At 44.2% G+C, this 21,630-nt stretch overlaps 1 protein-coding gene across 1 annotated transcript in view; it reads right to left on the bottom strand.

The window, feature by feature from the left end:
• The window catches only part of PTPRG (protein tyrosine phosphatase, receptor type G), a 364,795-nt gene that overhangs the window by 93,432 nt on the left and 249,733 nt on the right, over nucleotides 1-21,630 (bottom strand). The window contains exon 6 of the mRNA XM_026052517.1: nucleotides 5,385-5,451. Coding sequence (XP_025908302.1) covers nucleotides 5,385-5,451 — 67 coding nt within the window. The remainder of the gene's footprint in view (nucleotides 1-5,384; nucleotides 5,452-21,630) is intronic.

Genomic DNA, 21,630 nt, shown 5'->3' on the forward strand with positions numbered 1-21,630 from the left:
AGGTGTCTCAAGCTTATTTTTTCTCCCTCCCTCTTTTGAAATAATTTAAGAGGAAAAGTTTCAGCTTGGGTGGGAGAGATAGGGGGAGCTTAACCCCTTTACAAAGCAGTAGAAAAATAACACTGAGCCTTTAATGCTTAAATAGTGCTGATGCAGTCCCGAGCTGCACACGTCACCGCCCCAGCGCTCCAAGCCCACCAGCACAGCTCCCCATCCTTCCCCCGAGGCCTTTGCTCACATTCACAAGCAACCTGAATTCAGTCACAGAATCACAGAATGGCTGAGGTTGGAAGGGACCTCTAAGAGATCATCTAGTCCAACCCCCTGCTCCAGCAGGGACACCCAGAGCACAGGGTGGCATTCAAGCCGGTTTGGAAGATCTCCAGAGAAGGAGACTCCACTACCTCCTTGGGCAGCCTGTGCCAGTCATTTCTTAGCTTGGGAGTTCTCACCTTTGCAATCACCTTTTTGTTCATTTTTTCCTGTGCGATCTGTTAATTATACACCAGCTTGCTGGCCTTTACCTAGCCACGACCAGCGCTGCGTGCTGCGGAACAGACAGGTGAAGGACCAGAGATTGCCAACATGTCCATCACTTCTGCTTTTAACCATCGCAGACCCCTGCAGCGATGCACAGAGCTGCCCTATATAAAGGTGTGAACTTATCACCTCCGCTTGCATCCTCCTTTCCCACCTCCCGCCTCCTCCTCTTTGCTCCGCAGACGATCCTGTCCTGGCCCCTTCTGCACTGCTGCTCTACCTGTGAACATGAGAACAGAGCGGAAAACAAAAGAATACATCCAGATCATCCCGGAGGAAACAGGGGGAAAAGAAAAGAAAACGCTCTTCAACATTTCATTCTTGGTTTAGCACGTCATGCTGCTCTCCCTTTGATGCTCTTCCTTGATCCAAATTAGGCCTTTGCTTCCTTCAAAGTTCCCCTTTAAAAGACAAGGTCCCACGATGGTACATCTCACCCTCACCCCTTCTCCAGCACCTTTCTTCTCTACAGCCCTTCGATATGTGGCGCAGAAAGCAAACAGCTTGTCAGGTGGTGTTATGGTTCGAGTGAAAAACAAAAGAAAAAACCTGTCATGCTGCTAATGGTGTTTTCTTGTTATTATGCCTTCTGGTGTGATAGATCCACAGGGTAACTAACACTGTCTGGATCGCTTCCTTTTTAGTGCTGATTTATTTTAGCAGGTTATTCGCTGCCTTTTTGCCTAGGACAACCATAGGGATGTGCAACATGTTTATTCTCCCTCCTCACTGCATTTGGGCACGGTCTCCTCGGCAGCCTCTGGCACCCTGGTGGTCTCTCTCAATTTGCAGAGCCTCTCCCAGCTCTAGGGAGACTTGTGATTGTTCCATGCTGAGCTTAAGCGTTGGCCCTTTAATAACATAAAGGCAAAGAAAAAAATAAAAAAGGCAGGACATTTTCCATACTCACTTTTCAACTAAGCAAAGGCTCCTCTGCTCCCCTCACTCCACCCCACGCTAGCAAACAAGCAACAGGTGCAAGTGACTCACTTTGTACCTGAGCTTTTGATCTGGCTGCACGTTGATTTTCCGTGTTCGCTTTTGACAAGGAAGGGAAAGCCAGCCTCGTTTCTGTGGCATTAAGAGCAGCTTCTCTGCAGGATAATTTATTTGTGCTTTACTGATAACTTTTTGCTGATCAGCGGAGATTCCTGGGGAAGAGCACGGAGAGCAGGACAGGGCAGTAAGTCCTGCAAAGCATCTGGCTGCAAAACATTTCACATAGGCCTGGCCTGGTGCAGGCTGCTGTTCCTGCCCATATATTTTTCCCCACATGGCAAGCCAGCACTGTGAGGGAGAGGGAACACACTGTAGGGTCCCCAAAGCCCTGAAGGAGACACGTGTTAGAGAAGGTCACTTTAGAGAACTGGCACCGGGGGAAGGGCATGGTTATTTTAAGGCCTTTCAGGCAGCCAGTAAGACCAAGGGAAAACCCTCTCTAGGAGGCATAAACACAAAGCAGTGCTAAAAAGGGCAAGCCAAAGACAGCGGAGGTGGGAAAAAGGACCGTTTCCTCTGCAACAGCTCCCTCTTGCTTGGTGTTCCTCGGAGATCTTGCTGAAGAATACAGCGGACAAAAGCTTTTCTAGCTATTTGAATGCAAATCAGCCGTAAAAGGCATGACTTGGTATTTAGGCTCCCACAAAGGCACAGCACATACTGTTTCCAAGACCCAGGAGGCTTCTTCTGGGCCTGCAGGGCAGGACCGGCTCATGCAGGTGCTGAGCTCCTCAACGTGCTCATGGTGGCACCACAGTGGAGGCAGCAGAGGCCAAACTGCAGCACCAGGACAAGGTACCTTTACAATCCAAGGGTGGCCTCTGGGGCTTGGGACCATTTATATGTGACGTGAAGGTACCGCTTGGCAGGAAGACGTGGTGCAAACTTGAGAGCATCATCATTGCTCCACAGTGTTGGGGTGTTCAGCACACCACCGGTTTCCCTTCCAGTCGAAAAAATTTAGATGGCTGTTCTTGGAAAATTCAGCTAAATGTGACATTAAGATTCTAGAAAATTAGTCCTGGAGACGAGGAATTAAGAGAGAATTCTGACTAGCAACTAAGCCTGTATTGATTTTTATGCGCATGTTTCTCTATCATTGTTACTAAGCTGGTGACACTGTGAAGGGCACAATTATTTATGTTCCATCAAATTAGTGACTAATTCAAATCCCCGACGAAATCTCAAGCAAAAATTGCTTTCCCTGCCACAAAAAGTCTTTCTGACATTTAAATTGTACACTTACCCCTGGAAGGGTATTTAAAAAAATAGGAGAACTTCACAGAAAAAGATAGAAAGCTATACAAGAAAAGGGAAAAAACACATTACTACTCTTCAGTACCATCCCTATACGTGGCTATGAATTAACTAAGCAAGGAAACTCTGTGGTTGGAGGGAGAGAGGCAGAAAGGAGGAGGAAATTCTGCTTAAATAAGCATGCTGGGATGAGGGACATGGGAGGAGTGGAACCCAGAGGCTGGCAGTGTCTCCAGCCCACAGACGACCTACAAACGTGGCCCAATTTCAAAGCAAGGTGCCACCTCAGCACTACATACTCCTGATTTCTGTACTATAGGCATGTACCTCTCTAGTAAGTATCAACATGAGCATGGAAATTCAATGTACAAAGAAACTTAAGGCTTCCATTTTGCCCTTCTCCGTCTTCTTTCCTTAGGCTTGACCCTGGCACACCATGCTCCTCTCCCTTCCCTCTCAACCGCATTGTCCAAAAGCCACAAGACTTTTCCACTGTGTTTCAGCCAGCAGTCCGTGCTCGCTTGGCATCCCTCTCAAATGCAGCCACACGGCTGTCGGGAGGGGCCTTTTCAGACAAATTCCTAAAATTGTGCTCACACGAGAGGCAAGAAAACTACATCACGAAGAGCAAGAAGGAATAAAAACTGCCTAGAATAAAACCCCATGTCTTCACTATTAGGCTACATAATAACATTTAAAAAAGAGATACAATATTAGAATTTTTCACTGAAGCCTTCCATCAATATTTAAGTTAAAGAACTTCTTTGAACAAGCACTTTGTAGAGGAAATTCCCTTATTTAACACACTAGAAAAAAAAAAAAAAAGCCGTAGAAAAGGGCCTTTAATCAAGCTCTTTGAAACAGGAAGGAAAGCAAGATTTTCCTCTTTTTCTTCCTTAATGTTTTTAAAAGGAAACAAGCTATTGAAATATATCAAGCAATTTCCTTTACTTGAAACACTAGTAGCCTTCAGTGCATTGTGCGCAAAACAAAAATAAACACCTTTTATCCACCCAGATTTCGCTGCGGGGAGACAGCTCCAAGATGGACTAATCTTTATATGGTCAGGGAATCACCATCTTGGGATCGTGTTGCATCCTCCCTGAAGAATTATTTGGGGAACAGAATAATCTTGCCAGGCATCGGGGTGATTACAAGCTAGAGGCTATTTCAGCTGCTGCTGAAAGAAAGGAAAGCGAAAAAAGGAGGAGGAAAAAAAAAGGGTGAGCTGGATAAGGCACCACAGACCTTGCAGGGGGTAGAGTGCCTTGAAATAGGAGGCAGGTAGAAAAGAAATCTAAAAAAAATAAAAATATTTTGATCCTGTTAAACGGCAGCTTGACTTCAGCATCAAATTACTCAACCACCGAAAAAATCCTTGCAGCCTGGCTCGTCCTCGCTTTATTCTTGCTAGCCTGTTCTGTTACCCAGTGGGAGCCAGATAATAACATCTATTTTTGCGGAAAACAACATAGCTTTTCAGCTCAGTGTGTTGTTCTTATTTCACAGCAGAACACTGCAATTTATAAACAGCAAAACCTATAGAAAATTCACTAAATGAAGGACTTATGGCATGCTATCATTTAACCCCTATTTTTCACTTTCATTGGATTTATTGGTGTTCCCAGCTGCAACATTAAATGGCTCTCGAAGTACAGTAATTAATCCAAAATCCTATTTGTTTTAATCTAGCACTGTCAACTAGTTTTAGGTTTACAGTTAGGAGAAGAAAAAATGTTTGTTAAGCTCTACAGCACCAGCTAATGTCTAAAGACAATCCTCCGAAAAGGTAAAAAGATATTTTATCACAGCACTGTAGATGGGACGGAGATTTATTATGCTACCTAGCACCATTCCAGCAGATGCCTTTTGAATTATAATGAGATTATTAAAACTTTACAAATCATTATATTAAAACCTGACAAGAGTACTTTTGGAACGGGAGCATCTTGATGTCATTGCTAATGACGCATTACTCAGGATAAGGCTTCAGGAAAATTCCGAACTAAAAACTGGTTATAAAAATATAAAATGTATTAATATTTATTTCAGTACCTGCTATAAGTTCAAGGATAATAGGTTTATATGCATCAGAACAGCTGAATGATCATATTTATGTCAGCATTAGAACGATGTTCATCTGCTGCATAGTTTAATTAATTTTCACAGATAGTTAATTTTCTGTTTCATTATCAGCTCCCTAAATTTGAAAGACAAATAATTTATAAACAAATAGAAACTTCAGAGAGGAGTGTTTTTAGAGCAAACAGAAGACAGATAGCAGGAGCAAAGCATCTGCACTGCCTTCGAAGCACTAATACGAATGATGGATCGTCCTCGCTTTTGACGGATAACTTACGCATTCCGGAGCACTGACTGAAAAGAAACAAATTGTTTACCGTTAACCCCAACCCATTTTCAGGTAATAAATGACTCTGATCTTTACCAATCAAATAATGCCCTTAACGGCCGTAAGCATGAGGAATGCCCGGGCACCACGTGTCCTTCTAGGGGTGACCGATGCCTTAAGGACGAAGCTCCAGCCCTTCTCCCCTTCCCCGCAAAAAGAAAGTTTAAGGACTACTTACCGTGATGTACGACGCCCTTCAACCCATGGATAATGGGATCCAGCGCGGAATTGTCCCTCTGGCTGACCTACATGCAAAGGATACGGCATTGGTTACATCCACTCTGGCATCAGACAGAAGAGGCTCAGTTTAATCTTCTAAAGGGGGAAAGGATTACGTTAGCTAACACGCTCTCCTGCTTGCAGGGGCTCTTCACCCAGTGCCAAAGACACGTGGGGCAATAAAACTACGCAAGGATGGTTAAAACAAAAGAAAACGTCCTCAAGATTCATTAAAACATCCGCAATACGAGTATCCCAGCAAAGACTATAAAATCTGAGCTGATTTTTCCCCAGCTGCTTCTGCTTTCACCGAGAAGCGCTGCCACAAGCCGAAGGTACCATGGAAGGGTCTGTCCCTTCCCAACACCAGTACAAACTCAGGGCTGCCATGGAAATCAGGAAAGCTGGTGCCTTGTCCACCATGGATTTAGACCTTGGCATCACTTTGGTTTTCTTTTTTTTCTAACTTTTTTCTTCTCCTGAGATATCAAAAGGCTACCTCGCAATTTCCGTGAACGCGTCCTATTATTTAAGACACCTGCCAACTTGCTTTTGGGAAATGAAAACCACCATGCACCTCACTCACATAATGCCGTATTTTTCCCCAATAACAGAAATCTCAGCAGTGTCAACAGTGTTTTTGGATATAGGATATATTGATATAGGGCTCCCAGCAGTGAAAGGCATCAAACGCAGGTGGCAAAAACACGGAGTTAAGGCTAATCTCAGGCACAGCTCTTGATACGGTAAGGTGATTTCTGTGTTACCAATTACAGCTCTTTTCTTCAGAAACCTTTTCACTAGTTTTTCTTTGCCAAGGATCTCTTACAGAAAGCACACAAAAAGGAGGAGTAAGGGGATATTACCACCAAAGTCACAAATATCAGCAACCTGTTGGAGAAGAAAGCCACATTCCCACAGCCCCAGCCCACAGGTCCCAACCTGCCGCTTCCCTGGTTTCTTCCCCATCATTAGCCCGGGAATATTAAAAAATTCATTACTTTCTAATCTAACTTCATTGAAATACTCTTTTTTTTTTTTTTCTCTTCTTTTTTTCTTTTTCTGTTTATTTGCCTTTCGGCCTTTGGAATCCTGCGCTGTCTCAGGACCCATTTTAAGCTCTCCTCTACAGGGGGAAATAAAAAAGAAAAAAAGGTTGTTTTGCTTTGGTGTTTTAAGCGGAAATAAAAGATCCTGTTCTCATCACAGCACTCCAGGACTTGCAACTATCAGGTAGAGCAAGATTTGCAAGAAAATTACGAACGTGGTGAGAGCTGCTTTGAAATATATACAGCTTAGATGTTTCTGGCAATAACATTATTAGGCCTGCAGGCTGCGAGTTCTTTGAAGCATGAACTTTTATATGCCCAAAGGGGTGCTCTGTACACTTTGGGCTCTGTATAAATAATAATCACAGCACACTGAACCCAATGACCCACTTTGTAGGTTCTGTCTGGCTTCTGGCAAATCAGCAGTAAACACTTTAAAAAATGCAGAGCTATTGGAAGACATGTTCCTGCATCTCTTCCATTTATTTAGGTTTTTCCAAGCCATGGATACCACTAAGAAAAAAAAAATCATTAAACAGCTACTACCAATTTAGTACATGACTAAGCAAAACTTGCACTAGACTTGAACCGTGCTTTATTTGTAGTTACTTAACCATAAGTTGTAGAGAGTTTTATTTTGTTCACTTTGTTTTTATTCCAGATGACAGCCACTACCAGTTTTAGGAAAGAAAATACATGGAAAGAATTCTAAAGGTTAAAAACCTTCCTTTTGGGATTTTCTGTCAAGATAGATCAATTCCTAACCTATCAGCCTAGGCAGTGGCCCTTCACTGCGCCGAGGTGCTATATCTCTTATAGATCCAGCTCAGCAAGCATTTCGATCCTGCGTTCGGCAAATGCGGCGTGTGCTTTGATAGCATGAAATCAAAAGCCACGTTCTGTCTTTGGAGGTAGCGACGGAGACGCGCCGTGCAGCTGTAGTCACGTATCCTCCGGCAGGAGCAACAGTGGGATCTCATGTTTCCCGAAAAATCACACTAAACAAGTGCGTCCCCCAAGCACTTGGGGAGATTTCAATTCACCCCTGCTCGGGATATAGTCTTATTTTCCCTCCAGATGGTTTTCTTTTTCTCTCCTTACACTCACATATGGTTCTCCCACATCTCTGTACACCCAGTTCAGCATCTTGGTAAGACCATAAGAAAAGTGCCCCAAAGTTTTCTCATTTTCTGTTACAGCTCCGGCTTCAGAGAAGAACTTTTATCTTCCTTTTTCCTTTAAGTTCTTATAAAAAATCCATCCATGAATTTCCTCTCTGTCTTTCTGCACTTGTCTGTATGCTTTTGCTGTCTGTGTTCATAGACAAAAGAAGGTTTCTGAAACCCAAAATGTCAAGTCCTATCTCCGCTGCTGTATGCCTGTGGTTTAACTGGCCTAGAGCGACCATGCTGGCGCAGATCAGAGATTCACCCGCACAAGAATCCTGTCTCTGACAACAGCTGATACTTAAAAGGAGCGGGAAGGGGGAGAGGAAAGGGGAGGAAAAAAAAAAAAAAAAAAAAAAAAAAGGACAACATCTCTAGAATAAGAAGTGTCCTTCTGATCTCCTTTATGATTTTGTGTCATAAAGCTTGAGGTTATATCTCTTTACAAACTGTTTTTCTCTGTTTTGTTATATAATCTCTATTGTAGTAGTATGTATTTTTTTTTTAATCTTACAAATATATCCTAAAGGCCAATGGTGATGAATTCTTCAGCCTGACACCTTGGCTGCAGAGCTGGAGGAAGCCAGTACATCTGCAACCAGCTTGTGACATCCAGCAAAAGAGCTGGAGAGTAGAATAAGGCTTTTCTTGCCCCGTGAGGGAAGAGCAATGAGTTTCCCCTCCTGTTTCAAGGGGTGAATACAGGAGAAACATCACAAATGAAGACTCCTCTGCCATGGGGCGCCCATGCACAAGCCTGCTATGCTGCAGACTGTCTGTGCAGTTCTGAGGGCTCTGTGCAGCAAGGATTAATGACAGAGAGAGAAGTCATCATCCCAAAATAGTCTTAAAAATACCTGCAGAGCTGCCACCACCGGTGTTGCTCCCTGAAGAAGATGCACTCGCTCAAGTCTGACGAACGCCATATAGGTCTGCAGCAAACTGGATAAATATTGCTCGGCAGCATCATTTGTAATTGAATGATGCCTGTAATCCTCTTTGGCGGAAATAAATAGGTAACTATCACGCTAAGTGCAAGGGGAAAATAAACACAGGAATATCATTATGCAGTTTCTTATGCTAGGAGAGCTCTTACTGTAGAAGTAGGGGATGAAGCAAAATCTCTTTGCTTGTCACAACCTTTGAGTGCCTTCAGGACCAGGTGCACATGCCAAATCTGGGCTTGACCTTAATGCAGTGAATAAAAGCAGCACTTCACCACGTAGGGAAAGGTCCTGCCCAAGAGACCCCGCTCTACAGTCACAAACAGGGACGTTCTTCAAATGAAGCCATGGTGGAAATTACGACCCTGCGCAGGCTGCACTTAGCTAAGGCTCCTGCTTTGAGCGCTGTGACCGAGAGCTGATTCATTCCCAGTTAGCAGCGAGGTTGATTAGTCACAAACTTACTGACACTGGTGTTAGCACCTTTCAACAGTGCAACTGGCTGCCACCTGCTCGGAAAGGCTGTTCCTACAGCCCTGCCCTTGCTGCCACTGGGAATCAGGCATCTTCTCCGGAAAGTGATAGTAATGCAATGATCTATACAAGTTATTAATGCTTTTAATTGCAAAACAGCAGAGTTCCCGTGACAGACAGAGCAGGAGCATGATAGACAACACCAAAGCCACATGGATCACGCTTGTAGGATGCAAAGATGGACTTTGTAGGGCAAGGGGTTATTTGCTCTGTAGGGAGCCGCTGTGTTATGGCACTTCTGAGCCCAGCATGGCCTAAAGAGTTAAAAGATGAGTTCACATTTTCTGTCATTCATTGTACATCAAGGAGCAGAAGCTCTCTGCTCTGATTATTTTACAGAACAAATCCAGAGGTTCTCAAAGCCTCTGCTTTTACAAAAAAAAAACAGCAAAATTGTAAAGTGCTTTGATTTATATTGCCTGCTGTAATTTAAACCACTAAGATCGCATACACAAACCATGGCCAAGGCTTCTGCTGGAATCTGTTCTATAAAGCACAACAACAACAACCCGGCAAAACCTTTTGACCCACCTAATGCGCAAGCCGTGTTCAGAGTTGAGTTTGCAACGAATTTTGGAAGGAAACTATAGATAACAAGAAAAAAAAAAGCTGGGGATGCTGCCCCAGCCATCCCCAAGGCAGCAAGAAGGGCCACACGGCTAAACCAAATCTTACGCCTAAGAGCCCTGCCCGGGGGCTTGCCCCCCTTCTCCTGTGCCCTCTTCCCATTGCTCTGGGCAGCCTCTCCAAAAGTCAGGTTTCCTTCCATCAACCAACACGACAATGGCCAGGGCAGCACCACGGAGCTCTCCGAGGATCACCTGTAAGAGCTACCTTGCTCTTACAAGTAGGTGAAAAATAACAGCTTGAACAGCTCCAAAATGAGGACTGTGCTTTCCTTTTAAAAACATGTTTAAATAGTTCTGCTGCATTGAAGAAAGGGTGTGGGGAAGAAAAAAAGAGAACAGAAGAAAAACCTTGCATTCTGAGCAATATGAAACACAAATTTTCCCCTCATTTCTACCTAAAAAACTCTGGCATTTAGACTTATTAAACTGTCATAAATTTGCAGCCACTGCTTTCAAGCTCATTAAATGGGCTCACAGCCAGTACTGCAAAGCATCTCAAAACCAAGGAGAATGCCACAGTTGGCTATACTGAAAGGCAAAATGACATGCATTTTGTGCGAGCGAGAGGAAAATGAATGGCAACAATTTTGTGATCCACTACCTGAGCCCTTCCTCTCAGAATAGTGATATAATTTACTTTTCTCTCCCCCTGCAACATTTGGCCCTTGACTTGGAAGCTAAATCTTCCATCTATCAAGGCTCACCCATCTGCTAAGTAAAATGGCCAAGACAATCTGCATGCCTTGAATTTGATAGAGGCAGCTGCTCCCGGAGTGCTGTGGCATTAACATCCAGAGACCATCCTTTCGTGCTGCAGAGGCTGGTGCCTGCCAAGGATGAATGACTACATACTTAACCGCAGCAGCTGAAGCCAGTGACAGTGGCTGACACGGAGAGATGCCCATGTGTCAAACTCTACTTTCAATTACAATGGGGAAAGTCAGGGGTAATATTCCCCCAAGTGCCTGACTTCAGCTCCGTTCAGTCTGTGGCAAGATCTACAGCTCGCCGGGCAAACACTTCCCTCTACACACACTGCACAAAGAGACAACAATTTTTTTAAAATAGCACCCTATTATATATTAACTAGGTTACAGAGATTCAATTGTCCTGTAGGATTTCAGGACAATCAATGTGATTAAACAATTTATTCTCTTATCGGTCCAGCACTGTTGGACAGATGCCAGCCCCGTATCTCTGTGGGAAGGGACCTTTATTTTCACTGTTTTAGAACAGGAATGAGCAGAACTCCAGTAATGCAAATGTTACGCCACACATTAATATATGTTTTAATGCCACAGCGACAGGATTTCAGAAAATTCAAGAGAATCGCAGTTAAAGGAAATATATTTTCACCGAAAAGGAAAATATTTGGCCTACTGCCAGTGAAATTGTTCAAAACTATGTCTTTAGGGCCAAATTATATGATAGCTCAAGTAGGTCCTACCTGTAACACAGCTGGGAGCTCATCCTTAAGCCCTGCAATGAACTGCAGCGTAGGAGAGGACACCCCACGCCTCTGCTTTGCAGAAGGTGCTTGGCCACCCTGCCACCAACCTCTCTCTCCTCACCCTTCGGAGGTCTACACGGTTAAATCTGGTTGTGGACAAATATTTCATACCTGAACCACTTCTGAATATAAAAGGAAGTGAAAAATTAGAGCAGCATCTGGAAAGGGGACGGACAGATGCGGAAGGTTCACCTGTGCTTTGCTTTGAAATACAGTAGGAAATATTTACTTGGAGTTTTTCAGGAGAGCCAAAGGGCATTACTGGATTCAAAATATAGCAGAAAATATTTATTTGGACCTTTTCAGGACAGCTAAAGAGTATGAATAGCTACCGGTCAGTATTGCAGCACTCTGTCTTATCTGTGCACTCAAGAAAATGCCTACTGAGCTCCCAGTAAAACGCTAAGCTGGATCTGGTGCCCTAAGTTTTTCACCTTCACAAGCAGCAAATGATCCAAGAATGATATATTCCTCTTCCTCCACCGATGGTATTTTCTTCCATCCTCCCCATATATGCTATAATTGCACATCTCCCATAAGAGTTGATACAAAAGGACAAATCTGGCCAAGAGCCTGCAGCTTCACAGAGGTGAGCTGGGAAACAGAAAGCATTTGCTGTGTAATAAATGCACTGCCCCAAGTAAGTATCTCGCAGAATACATTTGTAAGGGAAAACAAGGAATGGCAACGGCCCCCTTAATACCTCAAGTCGCTGCTCATGCGTAAAATCAGAGAGAAAAACAGGTACCGAGGCAAAATGTGACACTGAACCTTATGCTGGCACATGCACTATTTCACACAGATACTGCTATGACCTTTGATTTTTAAAAAACGTGCATTAATGCTGAGTTCGCCTTTGCCTATGGCAACTGGTTTCAGGTTCAGTGATTTGAAGGCAAATTCTGTTGAGTTAAATCTGGGTTTTGTCTTTCAGGTGTTAATAACCCTGCTACGAATGAAAAAATACTCAAGTCACAGAGCTACATGCTGGCAGAGGGGGATGCTCCTAGCTGGCTCATTCACTATGTTGTTTGAAAAGAGGCGAAAAAAAAGTTAATGAGTCTCCCAATGATTATTTTAAATAGAATAATGGGTGTGCATTGATCCTTCTAGCTAATTCCACTTTGAATAATACATCATCCTGACTGAAAGCTCGCTGGTGATGGATTAACTTCATATTTCATCACAGCTTTTGGAGGGTACCTCAGTGAGATATTAACTAGCGATGCCAAAGAGGAAGCTGCATTTTTTATTATTATTTTTTAATTCCTGAGCAGTTTTAAAAGATATTGAACTGAGATTTAAGGCCAGGTGTCCTGGCTGTCTCTCACGTCTGTGCAAGAGTGATGCAGCTGCCAGCTTTGATGCCACGGCAGCTCCTGGTCTCCTTGTCTCCCATCGCTTGGTACCTGCAGCCTCTGGGCGGGGAATTAGTTACTGACACCCCGGGATGAACAATATTACAGATCAGCGACTTGCATTTTCATTAGGTGCAGCAGGGCTGCTTGAAAACAGGGGCAGCACCAATAGTCAGTTCCACACCACAGGTACACCAAAATGTTAATCTTATATGAAAAAAGAGCAAAGAGGGCAGTAAAGGTTTCCTCAGAAAAAACTACAACACAGGGAAACTTGGTGCTGGAATTTTGCATGGTGACAAGTTAATGCAAGACACTGTCCCAAAAACAAAATTAAATAAAAGGCCAGCTCCTTAAACTCAAAGATGAAGAGATAAGCAGTGCTTGATAATTCAGCTCAGAGTATGTTCAGTACAAGCACACCGAGTTTCTTTGGCAGCTGATAGAAACATTGATCCCATATTATATATTTCAGGGGTGCACTAGGCCGAATAACAGCGATACCTCTATTGAGCACAAGACTTGCAACCTCCAGCACAGAAAGAACCAGTCAGTCATGCATCTTCCTCCCTTTTTGTCAGGCGCTCATTTGCCTAAAGTTTGACTCACTCTATTGATAAGGCAACCTAGCAGGGCATTAATTTCATTAAAGCATTCTTGCACTTTGAATGGACGACAGATAATTTACTGCAAGTGAAGAGCACATTAAATTAACAAATTGTTGAAAGATCCTAATAAGCACACATTCGAGGAGAAAAACAAAAGATACCTGCAGCCCCAAAGCACAATCTGATTAAGGGCAATAGACTATTTAAGATACAAAGCTCAGTAGAAGACAAAAACATAATTATGACACAGAGGAGAGACAGATACAGTAGCAGACTCTCCAAGCCAGGAAAGCTTGATTGATAGACTGTACCACTCACAGCTGTGCCAAAAAAGCAAATAGCAAAAAAAAAAGAGAAGGCAAAGAGTAGCTGCAAGTTTATTTAAAGCAATTTTGGTGCAATGAGCCTACATGTTCTCCTTTGAGAAAATAATATGATTTCTTCATAGAGTATGTAGTCTGCTTATTTAAGCAGCAGTGTGCAAGATCTCTCAATCCTACCAGCAGTTCAGCTGGAAAAATGACACACCAGGGGGTAACATTTTATCAGGATGGAGCCTATTTTATAAAAACTGCCATCAGTTATAAACTGTTCTCAATCAAAGGGGGGGGGGGGGGGCGGAGTAAGAAAAAAAATAAAAAAGAAAGAGGAGTTGTGCCTGTTTTTAGTATTTCCACAATCTGCCCAATTTAAAGAAGTTTTTAGGTAAAAAATAACTATTTTCACCTAAGTAAGGAGAAAAATGGCATAATGAAAAAAAAGGTTAGGAATACTATAACCAGATCATCACATGGCACCTGCTCTTTGATACATAGCTTCACATATTTGCAGAGGCTTAACTCAGAATTGTGAAAGAAAAGCAGTAGTTAGCTGACTTTATCTCCTGCTTCGGGCATGAACCGGTCAGCAACCGAGGGGAAAAAAAGAAAAGGAGTTTTTTGTTATTGTTATTTCTTTTTTTTTTTTTTTTTGAAAATAAGATAACAGAGCCTGGTAGCTGTAAATGAAAATAAAACACGTGGGACGTTGTGATGGGTGTAGGGGGACCGCTCAGCCAGCACCTGACACCCCAGCCTTCTGCAAGAGTTTCCCCATTGCTCTGGCTACACTTGCCTAGGAGTCAGCAGAGATTTCCAGCCTTTTCCTCTCTTCCAGGCGACACCAAAGATGTTACAAGGGAGGCCACAACAACCACCCCTTTAAAACAGAGGGGTCACCCCAGCTCCCCAAGGCCACTTGCTCATCCTACACCACAAGTTTTCACTTCTCCCCTCCTAGTAGAGCCCTCGGTCCGTTCCTGCCAAGACGAGCTGGTTCACGCCAGCATCTCTGAATCACAAGCCCAGAGGAAGCAGAAATGTCAATTAAGTTATGCAGTCACTTCCCTGATGACAACCACACCTCAGTTCACAACTGAATTAGAAAGCCAGTGCAAAAACACTGTTGGTGGGCAGAATTTTTATCTCCCTCTTCAGTGCATCCAAATCCAGTGTAGTTTGCTTGATGTTCCTTATACCTCTCTTGTAGGTCTGCTGAGAATGGATCTAGCTGCACTGAAGCTTCTGCAGGAGCCACAGCAAACCTCCTGTGTCTGAGGCAGTGGTGGCCTGGGGGATGATCCTGGCATCTTAGGTATTTTGGCAGCACAAGAGCCTGATTTTACATCAGTGGTGCTCAGTAACAGCTTTCTGTCAGAAGACAGCAAGCAAGTCTGCCATCCAGGATCCATGTCAGTATTTACAGCTCTCCTTCAAGGATATTCTTCACTATTGACTTATCTTCTGTATATGATCAGTGATGTTTCAGTTCTTGCAGATGTAGGCAGAAAGCCCCCACTAATCCTCGCAGCTTCCCCCCTTCTGCTTCCACTTTCGTTCCTCACGTCACCTCCCTCTCATCACCCACCTGCTACCTCCACCTCGCTCTTCCTTCCCACCGTCAAGCTGCTTCTGTCTCCTCCAACGCGACAACGTCCCCATCACCACGCACACGTGTGCAGCTCTGCTGCCTCCTCTCCTCCTGTTTCTTGCTCCACCAAGGAGGCCCCTTTACATTTGGGGAAGGCCACAATGCCCATTCCTCACCAAACTCCTATGGGGAACACCATGAAGATGGCTTGATGCTGCCAACAGACAGCAGCCCCATTACTAGGCTCCCAATTTGAGAGCCATTGCACTGAATCAAAACCCCAGGGATGCAAACTCTCGTTTCTGTTGCAGACAACACCCAAGGCCTGTGAACAAGACAAGTTTTGATGAAAGAAGTAATTTTATTAGACCAAACATACTCACTTTGGTCAACAAAACTGTCTTGCTTATGCCATGTGGCCACACAACTTCCCCAAGGGGTCGCGCGGACCTTTCCTCGCCTCCGTTCGTATTATGACCTTGCTCAGGCAAACGCACATCAGTCCTGGAGCCCTCATCTAAAGCTCATCCAAGCTACTGAACTATGAATGGCAGGATGTGGCCTGCAGCTTTCCCCTAGGCTGCTTCTATGCCAGCAAAGTTCCTGCTGCAACAAAAGTACAGCCTCAAAAACAGCCCCATCTCACCGGGGGTAACACTACACACAACAGCGAGGAGTAGATGTCAAGCTGTTTGTTTTTCTTGTTGTTAGACCGACCCAACAGTTCACTCAGTTCCTTACAGAGCCATTTCAACAGGTATCACGGTTTGTGTTTGGAGAAAATGGTGAAATAATTGCTCTGGAATAAAAAAAGCAGCTCTTAGAACACAAGTGCATTAAGAGCTCGGGAAACATTCAGTTTGTGACAGCAGTCTCTTCCTCTTGAAATACAAAGAAATGCAAAAGCTAACATGACATGTAAGCTTGTTCAAGATGTTCTACATTTCAGCAGCAGCAAAGCAGATGCTACTCAATCATGGCGAGGCGGTGATGGGCTTAACGCCGCAGAGCTCGTCGATGCTCTGCCCTCCAGCTTGGCGCTGCCGCTGAGCGGGACCCAGCTACGGCAGGGGTTGTCCTGACCCATTCCTGGCCAGGGAGCTCCTTCCCACGCGGGAGAGGCGGTCTCAAAACTGCCAGAATCTCAAAATCTCACAAAAAGGCCCATGAGAAGAAATAAAATGCAGCTGAACGCAACTTAGAGCAAAACTTCAGCTACAGTTGAAATAAGAGCTGCTCTTTGTACGAAGCGATGGAGAAGTTTCCTGCGGATGGGAACAGGAGTGCCCTCTGGAAGGCACAGCTCGCCTCTCTCCTTGCTTTGCACACATGCCCTGAATCTGCTTGCCAGAGGACCTATTATTTTAGGTGCTCAGTTCCTTTGTCTCAGTCCTTTCTGTTCACACCCTGCTGCTTTAACTCCTGGGTGTCCACAGATGCGATCCGTGGGCCTGAGCTGTGGATAGGATTTCTACAACCAAAACAGAGTCCAACCAAGCTGGATCACCTGAGTCACAAGCTGTGGCCAGGACCCCTCTTTGGCTAATCACTTCTGGACAAACTCTTCCATCTCTTGAAACCTGGCAGGATGCACGGTCCACCCTCAAGGATGATGGCACCACATTCCCTACCACCCTCTGCAACCTATGGAAGGTGCTCGAGCTGGTACAGAGCAAGCTAAAATCCAGGGCTCTGCAAGAGCAATCCCCAGGACAGGGACGTAGTCACTTCTAGGCTACACGAGTAATTCTCCCCAGAGTTTCTGAGGCCCAACACAGTTTGAATTGCAGCTCAGCTGTAATGCGGATACACACAGAGTGCTGCGTTGACCATACGGGAGGCACAGCAAAACCTAGCAGCGCTCGGGGTAAACCCCTGCTCTCACACTTCAGCTGCAATCCACGCAGTAAGGCAGGAAGAAAGGGAACACTTCCTAAAAGCGGAGCACAGGCTGGGCTCTTAAGACATAAATGCAGCATTAAAAAAAAAAAATTGCTACTGACACAGGAACAGCTGACAGAGATAATCTCAGCGGCTCAGCGTGAATTTATACGGCCTTTCAGCAGCTCTATTAGGCAGGTGTGGCGGCAGCCAGCTGCAACGCACGCGGGGATGAAGTTTCTCTGCAACCCGAGTGCCCAGATGGCCCCGCGGAGCACGGACGCGGTGCCACCTGCCCGGGCACCCCTACCCGCGCCCAGCACCATCTGTCCGCAGAGAGGCATCGGTCCCTTCTTGAGCCTAGACAAGGAGCGGGTTTGGGCTCAGTGAGGATGGATGCCTTCATCGCCAAACTGAGCCACCTCGAAGGGCTTTAAACGCTGCCTTTGGTTTTGCTCTTTCATTCCCTGCCCAGCTTATGGGGAAAGACAAGCCTAGCCATATGGCAGGGTGGGCCCTGTGTTATTAGGGAAGGGCAGCCTATTAGCAGAACCGTGATAAATCTCTGTAGATGTGCAGAGGAGCAGAAGGCAACTGTTTCTTTAGCCGTATCGCTCGCAGTGAGTTGGCCAGGGCAGAGCACTCCACGTGGAGGACCCAAAGTCAAATCCGATGGGTGGGCACTCGGGGGAACACGTAACACGAGGGGGTTGCCCGAGATGGGGCCAGGGCTCTGCTCAGGCCTCACAGATAATAAAGAAAATAAATGATTTAAAAGCAGGCGTCTTGGCAGCTTAGAATACAGAACGCAGAAAAGATCTTTGAGAGGTGATTGATGTAGTCTAATCATGCTTCGCACAAGAATATTTCAAATCACATTAGATGTTTTCATAGGATCTAGGGATGATAGAGAAGGTTTGCCAAGCAGCTAGCTAGGCGGCGGGGAGGACGGAGCGAGAAAATAATTTTATGTTGGCTGCTTTTGATACAAAGAACATAGATAATGCCACAGAAATCACACGCAAAATACACAAAGGAAAACTAACTTAGCTCTTTGGGTTACAAAGCTTTGCTTTCTAATCAACGTTTACCCACACAGCCCAGAGCTGCTTTTAAATATCGATCCTTTGGCATGATCCTGAGGGAAAATACATATCAAAAAGGGTTATTTAATTCCATCATCCTCATTCCTGCCTAACCTGATCCTATTTCTTCTAAACCCCAGAAAGTAGTAACTTAAGTGAAGCTTACAGATCAGCTAATATATTTACAGCCTTAAAATAACATGCGCCACACTATAAAATACACAGAGATCCAAATTAATCTGTTTTAGCAATATTCCTGCAGGAAGTAAAGATGAATTTCAAGCTGAAAAAATCCATTTTTACCAGGAGCGAGGCTGAGCTCTGTAATAACCCTGCCACTTACTAATATGGCACATCATTTTACTTTGCTCATAAAGAACCGCTTGCCAAATCTACAGGTAGGCTCCATTTGACACACTACACCCGTTGCAAAACCAATACCTTCTCTCAGAGAGTCTCTTTACTCTTGATAACAACTGCATTACAACGCACTTGTGATGCGCAGAAATGGCCTGGTCACGATCAGCAGCTAAATACTTTTTTGATGACACCAACCAGGCAGTTTCTCTTCAGCTTCACAGCCCTCCCAGAGCTGTGAAACAGTTGCAAACACCAGAGGCTCATTGCAGAAATCCTGCTCCATCTCACAAGCCTCTGAAAACTCACTGTTCTGGGGTGCTGTGAACAGATTCGAGCCATTTTCGGCATAGAGTAGGATCTTGATTGGCAGTCTTGACTCTCAGCTATCTCTAGTGCAAATTAATGCATATAAAATCCTGTGCTGCATTTTTTTTTAAAAGGGAACTCTGATATAAGCACACCTGCACTTAGAAAAATGGGGAGAAATTAATAGTTCTCAAACTAGGACCATTTAGTTCATTTCAGACTCCCAGCTCGAGCCAGATTAGCAGGCTTTCAGTGAAGCTCAGATGCAGAAGAAGCATCTGAAAGCCACTAAAATTATATTTTAAAGGGATTCCCAGCTTTCCCTCCTCATCTCTGCTCTATGAACGTGGAGATTTCCAATTGAGTTTTGCAGGAGGCAAACCACCAGGCACAGGGAATGCTCTGGGCAAGCTGCCATCTCGGCGGTTCACTTATTTTGGGGGGACCATCAGCCATACCCACTAATGTCTATCTCTGTAAAGAGACATCAGGAAAAGGACCTGATCAGACTCTGACTTACTTTTGTTGCCTTTATTTGACCCCTATGCAGAAAACTTCTGGGGCACGTATCATTTGTCCCAGAGCTGTCCTGCAATGCAGAAGCAATGACAAAAACCAGGAACAATTTGACCCTCTAAGCAGTAACCTGAAACAGCAGATTTAGAATAAATCAGGATGGATTATAATCAAATTACTGAGGCACATTTCCCTGAATGCTCACCTTGCATTACGTGTAATATACAGGAGCTATGCAAGAAGTCATAAACATCCCTGGTAAGACCTGGGTGGTGCTTAAACGGATGCTTCAGCCACCAGACCATGCGGCACTGAAAGGACTGGGCAGCATTCCCTGCTCCCAGCCTCTCCTTCCCTTGCACTTTTTCACATATTTGCACAATCTGGCAAAAAAATACACCTTTTTTTTCCCCCTCAGTGGCACGTTCTGTGACTTGGTTAGGGATTAAGCAGGAGAGTTGGGCTAGATGATCTCTAAAAGTCCCTTCCAACCTCGACCATTCCATGTTTCTGTGATTATTTGCACTCTGTGAACCCTAAGTGATTCTCACATCTTGCAGCAACCTATTAGCAAAAAGAGACTTCGTGCATGGAGCATCTTGGTAAGCACTTCAAACAAATATATAAATTATGCATAATTGGTATACTTTTCTACCTTAGGGATCAAACTGAGACAAGACTAAAGAATTATGTTTTATTTGTATTAAAAATGTATTAGCTGCTGTCCGAGAAGGGTTTCTGCAACATTTGGTATGCTGCTCAGGCAATTCTATCCCAATCTTGCATTGTTTATTACTGCCAGCACGAGGAGAAACTTGACACTGTTCTATCTGAGAATTAAATAATAACTCTTCAGGCAGAACAGCTTAAATTTAATATGAATAACTTCTCCATCTAAGCCAGAAGATCTAAAGGCAAAGGAAGTCCCAATTTCACCCATCTATTTCATATATTCAGACTTTACAACCAATCTCTCTTTTATGGGACCAAGTGAAATGAAGCAATCATTTACAAATAGCTTCCGAGCTCACCTTTACTTAAAATTGCCGTAACACTAATTGGTAACCAGAAGCATATGAAGGCTACGATTTCACAGAAGGTACAAAAAAGCAAAATAAATGCCATTTTGCAAGCGCTGTTCCAACCCAGGGCGGCACCCAGCAAGACGGTGCCACATGCAGACTGGAAAGCTGCAATTTCCTAGTGGAAAACATTGGATTTCATCACCTCCACACCATGTATGTAAACCACATATTACTAGCTTTGCCTTCTGAGAGACAAACAGGGTACGAGTCTTGCATGGCTACACGCAGTGATCTTCAAAGAAAAATAAATTGAATTAAATTTTTGAAAGGGCTAGATAGACAGAAAACTGGGTCTTCCTTGACCCCTGGCAGAATGTTGTGCTGGGGGAGAAAACAGGCAGCAATTCAGAGGGTGAAGATGCGGCCGTGTCTGGGAGGAAGGAGATGAGCACAGAGCTGCACCCTTCCTTCCTACGACCAGTTCTAGCAAAACTCGCCAGAGACTCTGGGAGCAAAAACAGCTGTATTATTCCATTATTATATTATACATTTATATCTTATTACTCGATTATATAGTTGCACATATTATATATTTACATTACATTACATATTTATTATATTATTTTATTTTTGTTTTGTTATGTTCTCTCTCTCACTCTCTTATTAAAGCCCAAAAGATCAAGTGGAAACGCACCACATTGGGAACCTGCAGGAAGAAGGATGGGCACGAAGCAACTGTTGCAACCAGAGACACAAAAAAAGGCCTCGAAACAACGAAAACCAGCCAAGTTTGTGACTGTTCAGCACTCAAAGGGGTTGGGGTCCCCCCCAAAGCAGGTGCCAGACGCTGGTGGACACTGTCCACCCAAGTCCCCTCCTGTGGCCACCATCTCCAGAGCAGTTGGCCCAGCCACCAAAACGCCACACGTGCTACTGTGGTTAGGGAACTAATTTGTTCTTTTGCCTAATGGTTATCATCAGCAGACTTCCTGAGTATCAATCTTGCTGAACTATGGAGCGGGGTGAAATTATAGACTGACGATTGTAATTTTTTCCATATTAGACATCTCAGTGTCATTTTCAGGAGACAGTAATGAAAACCCCACAAGATACTTTTCTATCAATTTAAAGATTCTTACTGCATGGCTACAGAAGTGATTTTTTTTTTTTTTTTTAAGGCAGCATATTTTTATATCACAGAGAAGCAAATTACTGTGCTTAAAACATTCAGCACGATAAATATTCCTAAACTCACTCCACTTTTGAGCATCGAGGGCGAGGAGAAGCAAGGGACAAAGAATACACAAGCACATGCTGATCCAGCTT

Source organism: Nothoprocta perdicaria, unplaced genomic scaffold, assembly GCF_003342845.1.
Source record: "Nothoprocta perdicaria isolate Ctin4 unplaced genomic scaffold, notPer1 scaffold_9, whole genome shotgun sequence".
Taxonomy (NCBI): Eukaryota; Metazoa; Chordata; class Aves; order Tinamiformes; family Tinamidae; genus Nothoprocta; species Nothoprocta perdicaria.